The sequence below is a fragment of the Bemisia tabaci genome, chromosome 2 (assembly GCF_918797505.1).
Source record: "Bemisia tabaci chromosome 2, PGI_BMITA_v3".
Classification (NCBI taxonomy): domain Eukaryota; kingdom Metazoa; phylum Arthropoda; class Insecta; order Hemiptera; family Aleyrodidae; genus Bemisia; species Bemisia tabaci.
Genome location: NC_092794.1, coordinates 62,956,746 through 62,977,680, shown reverse-complemented (window position 1 = coordinate 62,977,680; position 20,935 = coordinate 62,956,746). Strand labels below are relative to the sequence as shown.

General features: G+C 42.6%; 1 protein-coding gene across 1 annotated transcript in view; it reads right to left on the bottom strand.

Moving 5' to 3' along the window:
- Window positions 1-20,935, bottom strand: part of Tlk (Tousled-like kinase) — a 153,107-nt gene that overhangs the window by 130,651 nt on the left and 1,521 nt on the right. The window contains exon 2 of the mRNA XM_019055137.2: window positions 19,015-19,078. Coding sequence (XP_018910682.1) covers window positions 19,015-19,078 — 64 coding nt within the window. The remainder of the gene's footprint in view (window positions 1-19,014; window positions 19,079-20,935) is intronic.

The window sequence follows — 20,935 nt, the reverse complement described above, 5'->3', positions numbered from 1 at the left end:
CAGTCCATGAGCTCTCCGTGTGACCGAAGTGCTCTCCTCGCTATATGACGCGTAACCCTTCAATTTTTAGTTTAGTCCAAAGACCTCGTAGGAACTTAAATTAATGAACCAGGTGGTGCTCTTATGCCAACTTTCGAAGAATTGAAGGCATTTTTTTTATTTTTTTTATTTTTTTTAAAATTTACAGTCCTTGAAAATGAGCTGTTTCGCGGAGCAAAGTGCCTACTTTTGGGCCTCGTAATCTCTTGAATTTTGAGTTTAGTCCAAAGATCTTTTTGGAACTTAAATTAATGACCCAGGTGATGTGCTTGATGCCCATTGTTAAAGAATTAAAGACATTTTTCAAAATTTACAGTCTTTCAAAATGAGCTTTCCGTGTGATTTTGCTAAAAATGGACAATTGAGCGTAGCCCCCCCAAATTTTAGCGTACCTCAAAATCGTTGGACGTGCATAAGGAGACCATAGATATGGTGTCCTGTGCCAATTTTGAATGAAATCGAACAGATAGATTCTGAGATATCGCTGTAGACAGATTTGGGGGACGCCGGACGGACGGACACACATTTTTCCAAGTATGGTTATTTTTACTCCTGGGACCTTAAAACGTCTAGAAATGATGAAATTTCAACTTTTTTTTTTTTTTTTTTTTTGGAGGATGACAATACTTCCTCTCTACCCTATGGGAGCGAGAAAGTAAAAATCGGCGAATTTCCTCGGACCGGCAACGCCGATTACGCGTGTGCGGTGCGCTTGAGAGCATCTGGGCTGTTTACAGATGACGCTGCGAAATCGTCAAGCGACGATGCCGCACCAACGACGACGCGACGTATCGCTTCAATTGACGGGGACGATACCGTCACGTCGAAGACGAGCGGTAAATATGTTGGAAATCGCGCACTATTTAGCCTCCCGTAAAGTCGAAGTGTTTTTTCCCACTTGATGAGTGATGAGCGACCCACTCGGAAATGTGAATAGCAAACAAGACCTAGTTTGGCAAACTCCTTCAGGCGACATTCAACAGTCACCGTTCGGCTCAGGGTGGTAAGAAACGAGACTCGAAATAAAATATCACTACCCTGAGCTCCTACCACACGATCAAAGTAGAGCTCTCAGAGTGGCACTACTGGTCCAGTTACGAGATCAAATTGAGCCATAAAATTGAAGCTCTGATTGGTGGAAAAAGACCTGAGGTGAGGATGCGACCAATGAGAGGCCCAATTTGATGGCTCAATTTAATCGTGTAACTGGACCTCAATTCTTTGATTTTCCACCAAGTTCTGCATGAAATTCCTTTGGGTGTCTACTAAAACAGGCTGGCCGAAAATCAGTACCATTACAGTACTTTTTCAGTACATTCTCAAGAAATTCAGTGCCTCCAATCGACGAAATTCGAACAAATTTAAAAATTTGCATTTCTCGCTCAAATTGCGACAAAAATGAAAAAAAATAAAAAATCCTGGACTTTCTTGAGGAATTTCCGCAGTTTTTCAGTACTTCCAGACCGCCCTTAAACAGTACTATTTCCGTGCTTTCCGAAAATTCCGGACTTGTAGACACTATGTTCCTAGAAAATTTCAAGATGTGATCTGTGATGTACCCCGAACACATCGGTTACCTTCCAAGATCATCGGGCTGACAATAGTTGGGTGGGCTCTACTTATTGTTAGATCGTGTGATACGGGCACCGAAGTTGAGTGCCTCGATTGGCTCAGCCATCGTACGCTTCATTCATTGTCAGCTCTTAAAACGAGACTACGAAATATTTCGTAGACATTTTAAGTTATGTGGTCGACTTGTTTCTCGTCAAAAAAACAAAATGGGAGCAGAGATTTTAAGACGCCGCGCCGCAATGGAGATACGTGGATTCTCACTTTATGCCGGAATCACACACTGAATATGAGAGCATGGAAGCTCAATGTGGAAGTCATCGGCCCGATGCCGATGCGCAAAATTCAGCAACGATTCTCAGCGACCGTCGGATAGTTCAGCAACGATTCTCAGCGACCATCGGATAATGTCGGATTTGTCTGAACTACTATTCGAATAGATTGATACACATCTGGATGAAAATAACTCGAATTTGCGGAATTTCAGCCGTTGAGCGATGACTGTTGACTTCCATTTTCAGCTGCCAAATTAGCGCTACCTCCACTCGTCAAAATGACGTTATAATGGAAGCTCAAAGTGAATCGATTTCAACGATAAGTGGCTCAAAGTCGGGACTTGACGCGATTGATGAGTGTTGCAACTCAAAATAGAGCGGCACGACTCTTTTTTGATCAACAATCGCGAACAGATCGTACTTATCGATTCACTTTGAGCTTCCATTTCGACGCCATTTTGAAGAGTGGACACAGGGCTATTCAGAGTGTGATTCCGGCATTAGCCATCGATGGTTGGAGTATATTCTGCGTGAAATTTTGCGGAGAAACAATACCTCGCGGTGCTTTGATTCCTTCCCTGACGATTGACGAGTGGTCCAGGTCCATTCATTAGAAAAGGAGCAACAAAATGGCAGCCTCCGCCAAGGACATACGGGCAAGCGGTGAGCCTTCATTCCTCTGACGTACGGGCGTATCTCTATTACCACATGAGCCCTGGGAAACAAAGAGTTATACAGAGAGTAGGGCTCATGTGTAGATCGAGATACGCCCTTACGTCGGAGGGGCGACGTTCTGCGAGTGCCCGGAGCCTCGACCGGAGCGCGTGCGACGTTTTCCAAGCTTAAGACCAAACGAAACGGGTCCGCATAAATGGAAGTTTTCAAAGCTAAACCTTTTTCTCCGAGACTTGACGTTCTCTCGCAAGTTGCAATGCGACCAGACGCGCGTCTCAACGGCGGGGCGTGAGAGGGAGAGAGGGGGAGAGAGGGGAGGGGAGGGGGAGAGAAATCGCAATTGAACGGTCACTGACTTGCAAACGCATATTCCATTCCATTGTAACCATTCTGCAACCGATTCATCTCTTGTGCAACGTCTCGCCGAAACGGATCACCGCACTCCCGTCCTAGGGAAAAACGCCTTACGAGCCTTTGAACATTGGTAAATTTCCTCTCTAGAAGAGCGAATTTTCAGAGGAAATTTGTAAATATTTTTCCTCCAATTTTTTCAGGGAATTTAAGTCACAATCCGATTTGAATCATGCGAAAATTTCAAGAGAGAGAGAGAGAAAAAAAAACGGAACTCGTCTTAAAAATTAACAATTTATTGGAGGAAATGACATTTTCTCGAATGTTCATATGGCGGTTGTCCTTGGTACGGCAGTACAACAACCATGCTACGGAAAAACGCCGTTCAGCATCTCAATCTAAGTTACTCTCAGAAAATACTTATTTTCATGGAAAGTGGTGGCTACTGTCCATTGAAATTTTCAGGCACTTCAGATAAAATTACGAACAAAATTCTCTAAAAATTGGGAGAAAAATAATTGTAAATTCTCAGAGAAATTCGTGATGTGTCGTAGCGAGTTTTGCAACGTCTCAAGGCTCAAAAAGCGCTTTTTCTTCACTTGACTAGAAACTGTCTGGACTGTCTTTCATTACTAAGGGTTAGTTATCAGAAAGTCACTCGTCCCTGGACAACAAGCTAAACTAAATACTACTTCGGCACGGCTTCCATCAATTTAGGTGCCAAATCCTGATTTTTAGGCGCATTTGGTGTGAGAAGTGATGCTCAAGTTCGAAAACTGACGCGTGGCCGTGGCTTCACATTCTGTTTTTGGTGACGCAAATTTCCACCGGAAAATTATGATTTAAACCGAAAAAAAATTTCGAGGAATCAATCAAGAGCTAAGCGAAGGGCGAATCGTGAATCGTCGGCTTTCCCTTTGAAGCTATGATCGAGAGTCGATTATTAAGGTGTTCGTTGCCAACACCCTGATAATCGACCCTTTTCCATAGGTCCAAATGTCAGATTAATCGATTATTTCCACCAGAAAATTATGATTTAAACCGAAAAAAAATTTCGAGGAATCAATCAAGAGTTACGCGAGGGGCGAATCGTGAATCGTCGGCTTTCCCTTTGAAGGTATGATCGAGAATCGATTATTAAGGTGTTCGTTGCCAACACCCTGATAATCGACCCTTTTCCATAGGTTTAAATGTGAGATTAATCGATTATTCGCGACGAAACGCCGGCGCCGGACGCACGGGCTCCACAGCAGCGACCGAGGCGCGACGATGAGGTGTAAGTTTCAATAGCTGATAACACTTCCAGCTGATGACCTAATTCGAAAAACTCGCGCAAAGCCATTAGTGCATCGAGACCCGTGTGTAGAGCGCCATGATCTTGCTTTTTCGCCAAAGGCCAAGTCTATCTGCACCGCATTAGTCACCCCACAGAATATTGGAAAATGAGAGTCGCATTCTGCCGTGCTAAGGGCGAACGCTGGATGAACATTCAAGAGTTTCAAATTTCCCCTGATAAAATATATGTTTTTTGAGGAAAGTTATGCATATTTTTCATAGAAATTTTCAGATATTTCGGATTACATTACGAGCAAAATTGTCGAAAAAATTGGAAGAAAAAGATTTAAATCGTTCCCGATAAATTCCTTCACTGTACAGGGAACATTGAGTGACTTACGATTCGGCAACAGCGTACAAAACTAGACCGAAAATGAACTCACCTGAAACAAATCAAATAAAACAAAAAATGTTTAATTTAAAATTAAAATTATGAAAAATACAAAATAAGAGAGAGGGGAAAAAAGAATACTGAATTGTTGTGACAAAGCCACATACACTGATAAAAATATTTGTTTCCTTGTGGTTAATATAGGAAGTCTGAAACAAAGCAACCCAAATGTTGTGTTGATTTTGGTATAGTTTTCAGTGCATTTAGCCCAGAAAACAATGGAAAGACTGGGGAAACCCCGGAGTCAACCGAACGCTTGGGATATTTTCTGTTTTATTCCTATATTAATAATCAAACCCTTGTGTTGCGTTTTCTCTCACCGTGTACTTTTTTAATGAATTGGATCCAGTGGTTCACTTTTGCATGCGCTAAAATGCATGTAAGTAGTTGAAAAATGCTTGGCGTTCTCAGGGTTTCCTAATCCATGACCGATTTTCCTCATTTTTCCAGATAACATCAACTTTCCCAATATTTACCGGTTTTTTCTTGTAATAGGCACTCTGTAATCGGCCGCTTTCACTAAAATCAACGCAGTTTCAAGCTTCGAGACATACACAGAGAAAAAAGTGTTAGGGGTTGTCCCTTAAAATTGTGGTCCTGTCCCAATTTGTTGAATGATATGAGCATTTCCGATTAATTATGGTAGTACCGCGACATTTGGACCTACTGTATTGGGGTACTACCACAATAAATTGGAAATGCCCATATTATTTAACCAGGGTGTCCACTATAACAGGCTGGCCAAAAATCAGGACTTTTACAGTACTTTTTCGGTACATTCCCAAGAAATTCAGTGCCTCTTCAATATAAATATTCAGTAATTTTTCAATCCTTCCGATAGAGAATTTTCAAGTGTCTGAAATTTGAAGAATTTAGTGTTTAAGTGGAAACTACTGAGTGAACTGAACAAGGGGATACCCTTAGTCCATGAATTGAACAATTATTGGAGAAGATATGACAAAATGATCTAATCTGCTAAAATACATGTGTTTAAATGGGTAATGCCGCCAGATGACGTCACTAGGAGGAGCATTTTCTTACTTTTAAATCTATTTTAATACTATTTCCGATATCAGAAAAAAATATAAAAAATACTGTGAAAGCAGCTCTTTACGCACTTTCAGATGAAGCAATAAAAAATTTGCTTGCAAATTCTCCATCGACGAAATTCGAAAAATTTGAATTTCCTGCTCAAATTGCGACACAAATAAAAGAAAATTGGAAAAAACTTCAATATTGGAATTGCGGAATTTCCGCACTCTTTCAGTAATTCCGGGCCGCCCTTAAAAAATCAGTACTGTTCCGGACTTTCCGGAAATTTCTGACTGTAGACACCCTGTTTAACCACCCCTACCCTCATCTGTTTCTGTACAGGTTGGGCTCGAAAAGAGCCTTCTCGTTCTCGACGCACTCCGGCGAAATGCCCGGATTCACCACGATGGAGTGGAATTCCGGGAGTTTCCGCGAATTTTCCACCCTGTTCCATCCGACAACCCCCGCGACGACGCGACTCGTAGGCCGCGACCGCGCTCTCTCGCTCCCGAATGCGAAATCCCGGACTTTTCCTCGCCGACCTGGCTAATAAGTGAATCGCACTCGACGACCCAAATTATTGATTTTGTTTCGCTCCAAACCAGCGTCAAAGCTATTTATAAGTTGATACATACGATTCTCTTTTCCTACCCCCCTCCCCCTTCACCAACCCCTCGCCCCCGCCGTGCGAACTCGCGGATTCACTGCCCACCGCGTCTTCGTACCGTCTTGCACACGAAAACTTATTGTTCGGTGCGTTTGTAGACGGGCATACGACGCTGCCGTAACGGAGTGACAAGGGCGGATCCAGCAATTTGGCAACATCGGATTCCCTCCATTCGAGCCTATGTTAAATAATCGATCCTTGTCGGAGCACCTGGTCCCTTTAAGAATCGATACATTTCCGTAGGTTTAAATGGAGAGAAAACAATGTTGCCAATTTGCTGGATCCGCCAATGAAACGGATTCGCCCAGAATCAGCGTAGCAGCATTTCGACGAAGAAACGCAACTATGTTCAAAAGTTGCAAAATTGATTCGAACAATTCAAACGTTGTGAAGAAATATGACTGCGCGACTTTCGTTCAAATTTTGCAGTTTTTTTTCGTGTGAAGAGAGCAGTGCCAGTGGGATTTTCAGTAAGAAACGTTTAGCGTCCCTTAATAAGGTGGGTTAGGACAAGTCGGCTCATGGGATGTCACAAATCGGGAAAAAGATTACACAGTTGGAACGTTTTTGGTAATTTTTTTCCTCCGTTCACGTTCCGTCTCTCATTCCGTTCGTCCCTTGTCCCTGACGTACCCCTCGTTCCCCGACCCGTTCCAGTTAATATTCTTGATAGCCGGGGAAAATGTAATCTTATCATTGGCGGATTCAGCAATTTGGCAACATTGTTGAACCTCCATTTAAACCCATTAAAATTTTTCGATTCTTGGAGGGGTCAGGTGCTCCAAAAAAAATCGATTATGTGATATGGATGTAAATGGAGGAAATCCGATGTTGCCAAATTCCTGGATCCGCCTCTGAATCTTTTCTCCGGTTTGTAACATAGTGGAGGCTTGAAATACGGGAGCCAATCATAAATAAAGTCCTTGTTTCTTAACTTTCAGTAGAAAGGGAGTTTAAGAAACACCAAGCAGTTTCCGAAAAGGACAATCTGAGAGTGGAAATTTTACAACACTGGTTAGGTTCTCTCGTCTGGGAAACGACGATTTGATACTTTGATTCTCTGACTTTTCCAGGTTTTCGAACGAGTTTCCGATGGCTCTTCAATGCTTTATTCGGCATAATTGTTCAAGAAAATGAAATTGTGGTTTAACAATTCACGTCATCGACGCATGCAAATAAACCGAGAGAAGTTAATACCAACGTAGGTCAAGGGTCATCCCCTGACGTAGGTCCAATAGCGACCGCAAAATTGAAAAGGCCACAGCCGCAACCCTCATTCGAAACCTGCGTTAATTTTAGCGCTGACCTTCAGGCCTCAGTTTTCATTTCGAAAGGTTTAATCCATCGAAAGCTTCCCGAAGACAGATGTGAGAACTCGTTAGGTACAGAGATATTTAGAGACATTGCAGTCCTCTTCGTGGAATATTTCCTAATATTTCACCCCTCGTGTTGCCTGATGTTTCCCGATATTTCGTGACCGTCCCCTGTTTACTTTGACAGATCCTTGTTCCTTTCCACGCCTTATACTTATTTTTCCCAATTCTTCTGCGTTACCTAACGTTCCTCAGTTTTTCTCCGGTACGCCCCCCCCCCCTCCCCCCGACGTATCTTCATTTCAATGTTGCCAAATTTTTCCTCGCAAACTGCATTTTTCCCAGGAGAATCCGGGGCATTTTTTAGTGAAAATTTCACTGGTTATTCTTCTGATCCACTCGGTTGCTGGCGCTTAGCGGTGGATTTGAGCAGAGTTGAGTCCAGAAATTTTGCAACACCGGGCTTCCTCCATTTGAACCCAGGCTAAATAATCGAACCTTGTCAGAGCAACTGGTCCCTCCAAGAATCGATACATTTCCATAGGTTTAAATAGAGTACCTATATTAAGAGAGTATGGCCACTGGAGTTACCACCTCTGATTGGCTCAGCCATCTTAGGCTGGATGGAGCCCTTAGGACCCAAAAATGGCGGACGCCATAAAGTTAATGTAATGCAAAATGATTCAAAATGTAGTTGTCTTTGCTTATCGTAACGAGAACTTTACCCAAATGCACTATTGCGACTATTTTACATATTTTTAAGGCTAATCGTGTGCAATTTTTGAGAAAAATGATCTTAGATGCAGTAAGGTTGGCAGCAAGTGCGGTTGGCGATAACCGTCAAAAGTTGGCAATGACCCCCCTCCCATCCTCAAAAACCAAAACAAAGCACCGCCATTTTTGGGTCCTAAGCCTCTCCATGGGACCCAGTGGCCATACTCTCTTAATATAGGTACTCAAGGTTTAAATGGCGAAAAACAATGTTGCCAATTGGCTGGATCCGCCAATGGATTCGAGGCGAAGATTTTTCCGTTGGCACGATTGACAAGCCGAAGCCGGCGGTAGAGTGGTGCGCCGGGCGGTGTCGGAGCGAAGCGAGTAAAGCGACTCAGTCCCCCCGCGGGCCCCGGTCCCCCTGCATCTCATATGTGAGCGCTAAGATTGATCCGAATCGCGGAGGATGCCACATCGCGGCCCCCGGACGCCCGGAACCGAACCCAAGCGCCTTCCTCTTCTCATCTCCCCGGCCCCCGGGCCCCGGCTTTCCTCGCTTCCCAATCGTATACATTCAACGTCCAGGCCAGGAAGAGGGGGAGGGGGATCATTCCCGACTCCTCCCTGTGCGGGGTACGCCGTGCCATCCAGCGAGATGAGTCTATGGAGATCATCCCGGACTTTTCACGTTTCCGGGTACTTCCGCGGTTCCGCACCCCGGAGCGGCAACGGCTGCTCAGTGCTCAGGACTATTCCAAGGTAGATTTACACAGGTATGGACAAGTTGAAAATTTCCCATGAGCCTCAGTACGTGTCACATGACCTCGTGACGTAGGTTAAGGGGCCCGTTTTTTAATTAAATTACAATCAAATTAACATTCAAACGTTTGTGCGGTTAAACGCTAAAATTAATATCGCATAACCAAAATTGTGCACAAAATCCCACAAAATTTTGACAAACGATAAACCGAACATAATAAATCAAAATAATCAAAACATCCAAAATGGCTGACGTTAAGGGGCCGCTGGAGAGCCAATCAGAGGCCAGTTGTTTAGTTCTGTCCATACCTGTGGAAATCTACCTTGGGACTATTCGTCGTTTTCCGTACGAAGGAACGTAACTCCGTTCCAAGGTTGCGAAATTGACTCGAATAATTCAATTTTTTACAAGAATAATTCAGGGTTGCCACAATCAGAGAAAACCGGGAAATGTCGGGGAATTTCAAAAAGTTAGGGTGAATGACGAAAGTGTCAGGGAAAAATTGTTATGCCACCTTTATTTGCCGTCAAGAGCGCGTTTAACGTTTCGAACAAGTACCTGAAAATTGTTTTCTAATCATGTCTATTCAACCATCTGGCGTACCTTCAAGTGTCAGGGAATTCTACCTAAATGTGTCAGAAATATCAGGGAATTTCTTTCTGTTAATTCTGTTGCAACGCTGAATATGTATCACTACAATTTATGTCCAAAATTTTGCTCATTTTTTCATGATAGATCCGGAGTGGAGCAAATTATTGGATCTCGTCTGATTTGCTCGGCCACCGGTGGGCCGAATTCGACATTTCCGAACTTTCCCAGTTTGATGTTGAAATCTGAGGATTGGCAGTGACATTTTTTGTGTAAAAGGTTGGCTGCTTTTTGGGGCCCTATAAGCGCTACATATCTCGACCTGTCCGTACTCTCTCTGTTTAGGTACTTTATACTGAAGAGGAGTTAACTATTGGATTTACTTCCGATTTTCTCAGTCATCAGAGGGCCGTGTTCAAAGTACTTCTTTGGGCAGTTCCTTTCCCTAGGATGCCTTCATCAATACATTGTGATTAAAGGAGGCTCAAGGGGATTCTTAACATAATGTCATAAAGAGGAAAATTATAACATATCTCGAGTATAATGACATTAAAAATACTTTTCAGGCAAAGTTTGTTATTTAAAACGCAAATAAAGGTGATTCAACACATTTTCCCCGGCATTTTCGTCATTTTCCGGTAGTCCCTGACTGTTGCAACCCTGATAATCACAATTTCTTCCCGATATTACCGTTTCATCGGAAGAAATTTGGCAACATTCGAATGTTGATACGGCGTTTCACCTCAGCGTAGAAGTCCGGCGAAAATTTCGTCCGGATTCTGCCTGAATTTAACGCCGGAGGCGAAAATAATGGAGTCGGCAGGGAGGCTGGCTGCCTCCGGATCGATGGAAGTATGAACTAGTGGTAGCGCCGATTGAAAGTTGCTTCGAGAGGAGCCGAAAGGTGGTGGAGAGATCCTTCGTGAAAACCGCTCGGCGAGGCGGCGGCGGCGGCGCCAAATCGTGCTCGTTCGCCGACCCCGCGACTCCGGAAACGCGGACCGCGCTTGATAAATTTGTGGCGTAACAATATTCATCCTCCCTCCCCCTCCCCCGCCCGCAGCGGCCCCCCGGTCCCCGCTCCCGGATCGACTTTAACAGAATCGATTTTCAGCGCGTTTCCAACTCGGCGGCGTCCCGCTCGCCATTCCACACTTCCGGCACGAAATTAGTCATAGTGGATGTGTAGGGATATTTTTCTATCCCGCCGATTCCGCTTCCTGGCCGATCCCTGTCTCCAGGGCTCCCATTTCCCGGAACTAGTACCAAATTTCGGAACTTTTGAGATTTTCCTTCATTTTTCCCGGAACTTTTGAAATTCCCGAAATGTTCCGGATCTTTGCCATTTTCCGGAACTTTAGAAAAATCTTAAAGTAATCCCGGAACTTTTGACGATCATGGCATGGAAGAAATGGAGATGTTGCATGTGTGAGGAATTTGCGATTTCACTGTAGATTCTTGTGTAAAAGTTCGCGAAGAACACGATGGTGCCACTGGTTTTCTTTGAAATCATCTCCCAAGCTCAAAAGAAGCTCGTAAGTTGAGGCCAAAATGGAGGGGATATCCCACGCTATCCTGTCGATGTATTTGCTCCCTATCTTTGCATGGAGAGTTTATCTTGATGTAGAGGTGGACTCTCAGGGTAGGGTGGGATATCCCCTCCATTTTGGCTTCAACTTGAGAGCTTTTTTTGAGCTTGGGAGATGATTTCAGAGAAAACCAGTGGTACCATCGTGTTTCTCGTAAACTTTTACATAATAATCAATCGTCAAATCGCAAATTCCTCACACATGCAACATCTCCATTGGAAAAAAAAAGTTCCGAACCCCGGAACTTTAGACGGACAAGGAATGGGAGCACTGCCTGTCGCGTTCCCCGATTGGACCGATCGTTAAGATTCCGGATCCCTGTTCCCCATTAATTATTTCCGGAACTTTCGTTAGCTTGTCCTCATTCAGGGGCAACAATACTAAGTTCATGAATTGGGGTATTTGTCAGTAAAACGGCGAGTAGCTGTTTGGGGGCCGCACAAGGGGAGCGTTGTAAGCCTACGTTACGAGGGGGGCGGGGGTCAGTGCCAACGTGACCCTCTCTGGTAAAAAACACAAAATCCAAAATATATCATCCTCATTCCCCAAGAAAATTCCAACCCATTGCCTTTTATTGAGACAAACGGATCAGTCGTGTACTTCCTCCATCATGATGGCAGCAGCTTTAAGGCTACCCTTGCAGTCGCGAGAGGAGGAGGGTATTTTCTTTCTTAATTTTCCTAGACTTTGTACTCGGATTTTTCATTGTTTATTTTTAATTAGGAAACACACTCATTGACTTAAGGGAGGGGGGGGGGGCGGTTAAAATTGGGGAAATGCCTAACGTGGTTACGAACAATCTCCTTCAAACAGGGGGGTGCTCCAGCAAAAACCCGCTGGTTGCACCACCCCCTCGCGCGTGAGTCTTCTAAGCTTTCGGACCACCGTGGAATCAAAGAAAAAAAACATTCGATCATCTCACACCAGGGTGTCTAGTTTATTTCCATTTCAGAACATCCTGATTTTTGACTGCTAAATACTGATTTCATTAATTTTTTCAAATCCTAATCAAATCCTGATCATTTGCGAAGAAAGAACGTGCGAATAAAACTTCACAAAAATAGCTCAATAAAAAAATCCGATCGGACAGCCGACTTTTCTCAAATCCTGATGCTAGACACCCTGAGTGAGGCAGTCTTGCTATAAAAACAGAGCAAGTGTGCACTATCAATTCGCATTCGGTGCTTCTCGCGCAGAGCTCAAGCGACGAGCGGTCAACTCTAGTACAAATAATAAAATTATCATTGTAACTTTGCAATAAAGTACGCTTCCGCAGTTAAGCTCGCTTTCGTAGAAATGAGAGTCATTCGGACTATGTCTTATCGTTGAAACGAGCTCAAGCTCTCAGAATTTTCAGTCTTGCTGCACTCATGTCTCAAGATATAATTAGCCGATTTTCAGGTTTCCTGTCACTATCTACGGATGTTAATTGCCTGTCATCGGTCGTCTGGCTCCAAAATTGTCAATTTACAGATTTTTACTCTCTGCCCTATTAATTGAGGAGCTGAATGGGAAAAACCATAGAGTCACGCCTATGTTTTGAAAAATTTCGAAGCCAAATCCACGTAGGTATCTCAAAAATTTGCAACGATTAAACATTTCTCAGGTTGATAAAGTTTCCAGGATTACAACATTTTATGACTTTTCCAGGTTCAAGCGCATGAAATTCCCTAAATTTTCTATAACTTATCAATGGTTTCGGTATAATATCTGACGAAAATGCTTTCTCCGAAACAATTAGACCGCGAAATCACATGAAATTGAAAACTATTTACGATTTTCGAACTTAGAGGCAGACAATCTCTAACTTTCGTCGATAGGACGCGTGGGTATACGGTAGAAAAAAAAAAATTAAATTTCGGCCAGGATAAAGAAATTAAAGGTTCCGTGACGAAATCCCTTGTCTTTTCAGGGTTCGGCAAAATCATCCACTTTTTTCAGAAATTTGAAGTTAGGCCCAAAGACTAACATTGAAAATGCGACCATTACTTGATGTGTAATTTCAATTGGAATCTTAATCCACCATTTGATTATTAATAGATTTCATTTAAATGCCACATTCGAATTGCAAGTTAGCACTTGCTTTTAGTCACAAGCACTTTTATCAGTTTACGGTTCAGATGAATAAATTAAGAATGTTTAATAGTTGGCAAGTCGATTAAATTACATCCTTTTTGCAGGCATCATAGATAACAGAACGCTCTTTCAACTCAGAACAACGCAAAAAATTATGGAAGAAAATACAGAGTTGAGCATTAAGGGAGAAAAAACAAAATATTGGATATGAATCAACTGAGATGCCTTTCTGGAAGATAAAGTCGGCATTAGAGTAATGCTCGGAGCGTGAAACAAAGGAAGAATATTCGAAGTTAGGTTCGAACCCAACATGCAACTATTTTAACTCTGCGGTCGGCCGGGTTGCATACGCTCGATTTTGAAGGCGAGATATGCGAGCTGCGCACGGCCGGCCCACGCGCGCTTGCGATAGGTTTCACACACTGCCACCTTAAGGAAGAACGCCATATGAGCCTTCAGGCGTTGCCAAATTGCCTTCAATAAAACAATAATTTACGAGAAAAATTTTGAATGGTGTTCCTCGATTTGTTTAGGCAATTTTGTTGACAATTTAATCTTTGACATCAGGAAATTTCGAGGAAAAAAGTGCATAAAATTCCGCGAAAATGAACATTTCATGGAAAGAAATTTGGCAAATCTCGAATGTTCATACGGCATTTTTCCTTAGCATGGCAGTATAGGTGCAGCGTTTTCCACGAGCCTCATCTCCAAACCCAACGTCGCATATTCCTCAACTGTTTTGCATGTGGTGCATTATTCCAAGGCCGAGTTTGTCTTATGAAGAGAATCTCAGTTTGTTAATATCGCGTTAGAAATCTTTGCGACAAGAGCGTTCGAATATTTGACCAAAATAGATGTCACGTAGCACACTCGAGAAAACCCCAATTGCACCCGTTCCTTATCGCGAAAGCCGTGGGCAAATCTCACATTTCGCCCGCAGAATCGAGCGTATGCAACCCGGCCGACCGCAGAGTTAAAATAGTTGCATGTTGGGTTCGAACCCAACTTCGGATATTCTTCCATTGTTTCGCGCGTTGATGAATTTCGTGTTTAAGTGGAAACTCCTGAGTGAACTGAACACGAGGATACCCTTAGTTTATGAATTGAACAATTATTGGAGAAGAAATGACAAAATGATCTAATCTGCTGAAATACGTGCGTTTTAATGGGAAATGCCGCCAGATGACGTCTCTAAGCGGTACATTCCCTCACTTTTGAATCTATTTTTATACTATTTCCCGTACCAATTATAAAATAAAAAATACTGTGAAACCAGCTCTTTGAACACTTTCAGACGAAGCAATAAAAAAATTGCATGCAAATTCTCCATGGGCGCAAACGCAATCTTTATTCCCGGTTGTGACACTTCGGAGGCCTAAAATACGGGAACCAATCAGAAACAGAAGCTGATCCAGCAATTTGGCAGCACCGGATTTCCTCCATTAAAGCCTAAGTTGAATAATCGGTTCTTGTCGGAGCACCACCTAGCCCCTCCGGCAATCGATACATTTCCATAGGTTTAAATAGGGAAAAAACTAGGTTGCCAATTTGCTGGATCCGCCAATGATCAGAAATGGATTCACATAGTCTTTACTCTCAGTGTAAAGGGACTCTAGAATTTCCTGTCTTTTTTCAGACTAGCAGAGCGTGACGTAATTTTCAGGGGGTTGCAGACTTCTTGCGTTACGGGAGGGGGAGGAGGGAGAAAATCTAAAAATCTGGATCCCATCGTGACGTAATACATAGACGGGCGCTTGGAGTGTTTCGGATTTGCACTCTCGAGCTCGACTCGGCGTCGCAATATTCCTGTTCCTAGTTCTTCGTGGTCGAGCAGTCGCGAGATGACGACGATGGCGACGTCCCGGGGAGCTGTCACGTTTCCGAAATAACGGATTTAATTATCTGAAAACTAGAGCCGGGAGCGGCCGCGTCACCACTCGTTTCGTTGGATCCTCGGACGATTTTCGTTTCTGCCGCGACTCATCGAGCCCCGATTCGCCGACGCCAACGTTATCAGGCTCCCGGGTGTCGTCCATCACTCCCCGGTTGTCACGTCTCCCTAACCGACGAGAGCCTAGTTACCGCATTCTAGAGTACCTATATTGAGAGAGTATGGCCACTGGGCCCCATGGAGAGGCTTAGGACCCAAAAATGGCGGTGCGTTGTTTTGGATTTTGTGGTAGGGAGGGGGGTCATTGCCAACTTTTGACGGTTTTCACCAACCGCACTTGCTGCCAACCTTACTACATCTCAGATAATTTTTCTCAAAAATTGCACACGAATAGCCTTGAAAATATGTAAAGAAGTCGCAATAGTGTATTTGAGTAAATTTCTAAATACGATAAGCAAAGAAAACTACATTTTGAGTCATTTTGAATTACATTAATTTATGGCGTCCGCCATTTTTGGGTCCTGAGGGCTCCATTCAGCCTAAGATGGCTGAGCCAATCAGAGGTGGTAACACCAGTGGCCATACTCTCTCAATGTAGGTACTCCATCGCATTCCGATCCCCATTCTCATCAACTATTGATTTTTGAGCAGACGAATACATGTTTTACCCCTCAAAATTTTCGGGTGCCGACCTTACGTTAGTAAATTCCGAAAAAAAATCACTGAAAATTCCATGCATACAAATTCGCACTGGGAAAAAAAAAAAAACACATTGGATCTAGAGTCCAGACTCTTGAAAACATTGACAAGAAAAAATACTCTTGAATCGGATTTTTGCTTGAATCAAAACGAAATCCGCTTAAATTAAGAGGCTTGGTTCTTGATTTAAGCTAGATTCTGATTGAATCAAGAGTACTTTTTCTTGTCGATGTTTTTAAGAGTCTGGACTCTGGATCCAATGTGTTTTTTTTTTCCAGTGTGCGTTGTAGTGCGGCGTAATGCACTTATCCCGATTTTTCGACGTCCCTCCCCCCTTGTAACGCACCCGTAACGCAGCACTTCACCCCCCTCCCACCATTTTCAGTTACGATAAAATTCGTAAGTGTTCCACGAAGGTGTGTTCCGAAATTCATTAGATGTTATGCTCAACAAGTTTCTCATCAATCATCATTAGGCGAAGAGAAATTCCCCTAGAGGAGAGTCCCTGAATTACCTAACGCACTTATTCGGCATTTTTAATCACCCCCCCCCCCCCCCCCCGCAACACTTTAGTGACGTAGGTCCCTATCCTTTAACACGTAAAAACAAAATGGCGTAATACTCTTCGCGACCCCCCTCCCACCCTAGAGCGTTATGTAATTTAGGGACGGCCTCAGAGTAGCGTTGACCTGCTGGCACAAACGAGCAAGTAACTTTGCGGGGTCTCTATACTATAATATACCTATAATATCTATGATATATCTATACTATAAGCTCTCAAACCTCCTAAATTTTCATTTCCGGTAACTCTTCGTTTTTTTCTATACTATAAGTTCTCAAGCCTCCTAAGTAAATTTTCATGTCTGGTAACGCTTAGTTCTGGTGTTCTACCGGACCGATTTTCATGGTTTTTGCGGCTACCGACACGCAATTGTCTCACATATGAGCCCGCTCTATTCCGATTTCGGAAATGGCCTCAATTCTAGTATATGACATGGTAAAGTTGCGAATTCTCCCATTTGAACAACGTAAATTTTAAATTTTTGTCACAGTTCGTTTGAGCCCTCTACACCGCCGATTTTCATGATTTTCGCGGCTATTGACAGGTGATAGTCTTCAGATGAGCCCGCTGTAATCAGATTTTCCAAATAGGACCCAGTTTTTTCATATAAGAGTATAGACCAGGGAGCTTGGAAAGAGGGGAAACATTTGAAATTCCCGCTGATGGAAAATGGCGGGAATTTTTGAATCTTGATCTGTTAGTAGTGTGAGGTAAGTGAATTAAAGGTATGCTTCCTTGCTACAGCCTTTCGAAAAGCGACGAAACGCTCAGATCCGTCCATTCCGTTTCAGACTGGGCGCAAAGTTTGAAATAAATGCCGACTTTTTTTACTTCGATTCTTGGTAGTCCAATCGCTCCCAGCTAGAGGGAGATCATGGACAAATGCGAATCGGGTATGAAAATCTTTTCGTTTTTTTTTCGTCGAAGTGGGCCTGCGAGCGCGAAGCGCCTTCCGGGGGTTGGGCCGCGTAGCAGCTAGGGGGCTAGTAGTCTCTGTTTGGCAACGATCGGATGTTCCCAGAGCGTTTTTCCTGGACACTCGAGACTCACAGGAGAAAAATCTGAAATCTGGCGTTTGTTGAAAGGGGCCGACGCGACGTTTCGCGGAGCCGCGTAGCGCGTCGCGCTCAAGGGCGTGGTGCTAGTGCTCGCACTGCTCACAGGCACAGGCAACTTACCAACAACTGATACGCGTAATGAAATGTAGGTGATTCCGTTTTGCCGAGACAATGGTCGATAACTCTCCATCCCCTAGCCGCGAGCTCCCACCCCTCCCCCACCACAGGCTCGTCCACATTCCGCGAACCGACCCCTATCGCAATTTCTCCCGCCCTTGTCTGCCACCCTGTCCACACCACTCGTTTGGCTTTCGGTAGGGTTCCTCACCAAAAACGGACCCAATAGAGTACGAAATCAAGGTGTCTACTAAAATAGGCTGGCCGAAAATCAGTACTTTCCCAAGAAATTCAGTTCCTCCTCAACAGAAAAATTCAATACCTTTCCAGTACCTCCATTTGACGAAATTCGAAAAATTTAAAATTTGAACTTCTCGCTCAAATTGCGACAAAAATTCAGGACATTCTTGCGAAATGTCTACACTTTTCCAGTATTTCCGGATCGCCCTTAAAAATCAGTACAATTTTCGGATTTGAAACACCCTGGAAATCCCCTGCTTCTGTAGACGATATGGTTTCGGCGCATCGGCCATCCTCACGATGTGCGGCAGTGCCCCCCCCCCCCCCCCCCATTTGAAGTATGCAAAAGGGTGGAGAATTTGCCCGAAAAACTTGTATAGTTTCATCTGAGAGCGCTTTACTATCTGGATGCAATCTTGGTTTTAATTTTTTTCAGGAATGGGCAAAAAAAAAAGAAAGATTTAAAAGTGAGAAAGTTCAAAGCTTTGTGACATCATTTCTTATTTGAACGCATGTATACAGATTAAGCCATATCTCTACCACTAAGAAATTGCTCTATTCAGACACCAAGAGTAATTTCCTGCTACTTAAATGCATTTTAACGCAAACTTCATTAAATGACACCTGCAAATCCTTCATTTAATGGATTAAGTACACCAAAATCCAAAATCAGCCGGACTAAGTACATTAGACGTTATTGCGTTCTTTCCTCCTGGTGTTTTATTTTTTCGACAGGAAACTAATCAGATTCCTGGCTTGAAATTTTGTGACAATGTTTTTCACTTTTAGGCGAAACTCACAGAATCTCAGAAATTTGCAGTTTTCTATTGCAAGACATTGCCGGCATATTGGGGGAAAATAGTCCTACAAGCTAACATCTGCTAGAGACTAGGTGCTTAAACCTTACTCAGGTTCTTGAAAGATGCTAAGACTTTACTATAATGAGATGATTAGGAATAGGTATTCCTTTGAAATAATTGACCTCCTTGAGCCTAGAATAGTCGTGGTTCTTAAAATGAAAATCTAAGGTTTGACTATACTAAACAAATCATTCGAGAAAGTTGAGTACTCACCACCTCCAGAGATCCAATGGGCGTCGGTCATTCCGATGGTAATATCAACAGATCCATCGGAGATCTAAAATAGAATAAAATAAAAAGAAATTATTCATCGATTTTGATAATTCCCAAAATTAAAGAACTTGAAAGTCGAGATTGAATGTAGGACAATGTCACAAGGAGATTTGGGTGTTGGGCTTTTTTTTTGGTTACTGAAGATAGATGGATTATGTAATAATTTTTAATCCTCTCATTCAGGAAAACGTATGCACTTCCGAAAACTATTTTTCATTAATGTTTATGCTGCAAAGTGAAAATAGCTCAATTTTTTCGGGGTTTCTGACCTAAATGATCAGATTCATTTTATGATCGTTGATTGACTGAATTAGACAAAATTTATTAATAACTTCGGTCGAAAATGCACAACTTGACTGTATTGTTCCAACATATCTAACATCTGATAATTTTTTCTATCAAAAGACCATAGTGCAATCACTTGAAATTTCTGAGAATAGTTTTAAAATAGTGTAAAATCACAATGTTGTGAGATAAAACATGGTTCTGTTTCTTTTGGTTATTTTGAACATTCTACTCTTCCATATAAACCACTCAGACTTCGGCGATTATTAGCCACCTTGCAAAATGATAGATTCTATTTTTCTTTTAGCACTTCTCTTCTCCTTTCACTTCTTCATGTCAACTTAATTAATTTGTACCCGGCCACCTTCAAACCCCACTTAAAGTATTATCTCAATAAATCTATAATATTACTGTAGAATGCTCAACATGGACTTTTCTAAACACAACGTTCGGCACCCATTCACAGGAGAAATACTTCGAAATCAGCCTTCTCACTGAGTGCTCCTTTTTAGAATGCTAAAAAAACTTTTCAAGAACACATTGCTTTATCTAATGTTGGAAATGTAATCACCTCATTCTACCAAACAGGGGTGCAGAAAGTGCTCTAGCTAATCCACTGTGAAGGAAACCTAAAAAGGGCGAAAACAGGTGAAGACTTGAAGCTCTTTTGATTTTTCTCTCTGAACTTCTAGCATTAATCCTTTCTATAAAGGTGCTATTCTTGTGAAGGGAACAATAAACTCATTACTTTATGAGAGGGAGACCGCTAAGCGAGCTACTTCTTGCAAAGGGAAATGTATGACACACTCTTTTAAACGAAGAAACTATTGAGGCACAGTCTTGCATAGAAAGCAATATGAAGACTGCTTCAAAAAAATATGAGGGAAAGGTAGACTTAAGAGGACAGCAATGTGAAGGAAAAGAACTTTCTACACCTCGGATACCACGGCTCGGTTGCTCATTCAATTTTCAAGCTATACTGCAAAATCAGAAAAATCCCCAGAAAATTCAATTGAAAATCATCTATTTAAACAGTCCTATATTCAGCTGATCTTTAGATAAGTTGAAATAAAAACAGAAATTTGAATGCAACAAAATTCAGTTCAATAATTGCTGTTGCTGTGTGACACCGTTTTACAGAATCAGGTATCTCCATCAGCTTCCGATCTGCGAAGATACGGCTTCGTAAAATATTAATCGAGAGATTTTATTTTAGCTTTCCATCCACTTGGTTGGCGAGCTGAATAAAAAGTTAAACGTGATGTCACATTCAAGGTTCCATTCATCTGAGTGTTATGTTCTAGTGTCACTAAGTACCACATTATCCAACTCTCAATTCATCAAAAAGCGGAAGAAAAGTTGGACCGAGTGAATTGGGCTTCGGTCAGCCTTTCATCTCACAATGAAACTACTACCAGTGGAGCCATGAGTACCAACTAATCAGTTTCGGCAAATGATTTCAATTCCAATCAATGAGAGGTAACCCTTCACGACAAAAAGGAGTAAGCAAAAATTTCACTGTAAGTAACGTAGTCGATAAAGGTTAATATGCAATATACTAACAAGTGGATTATAC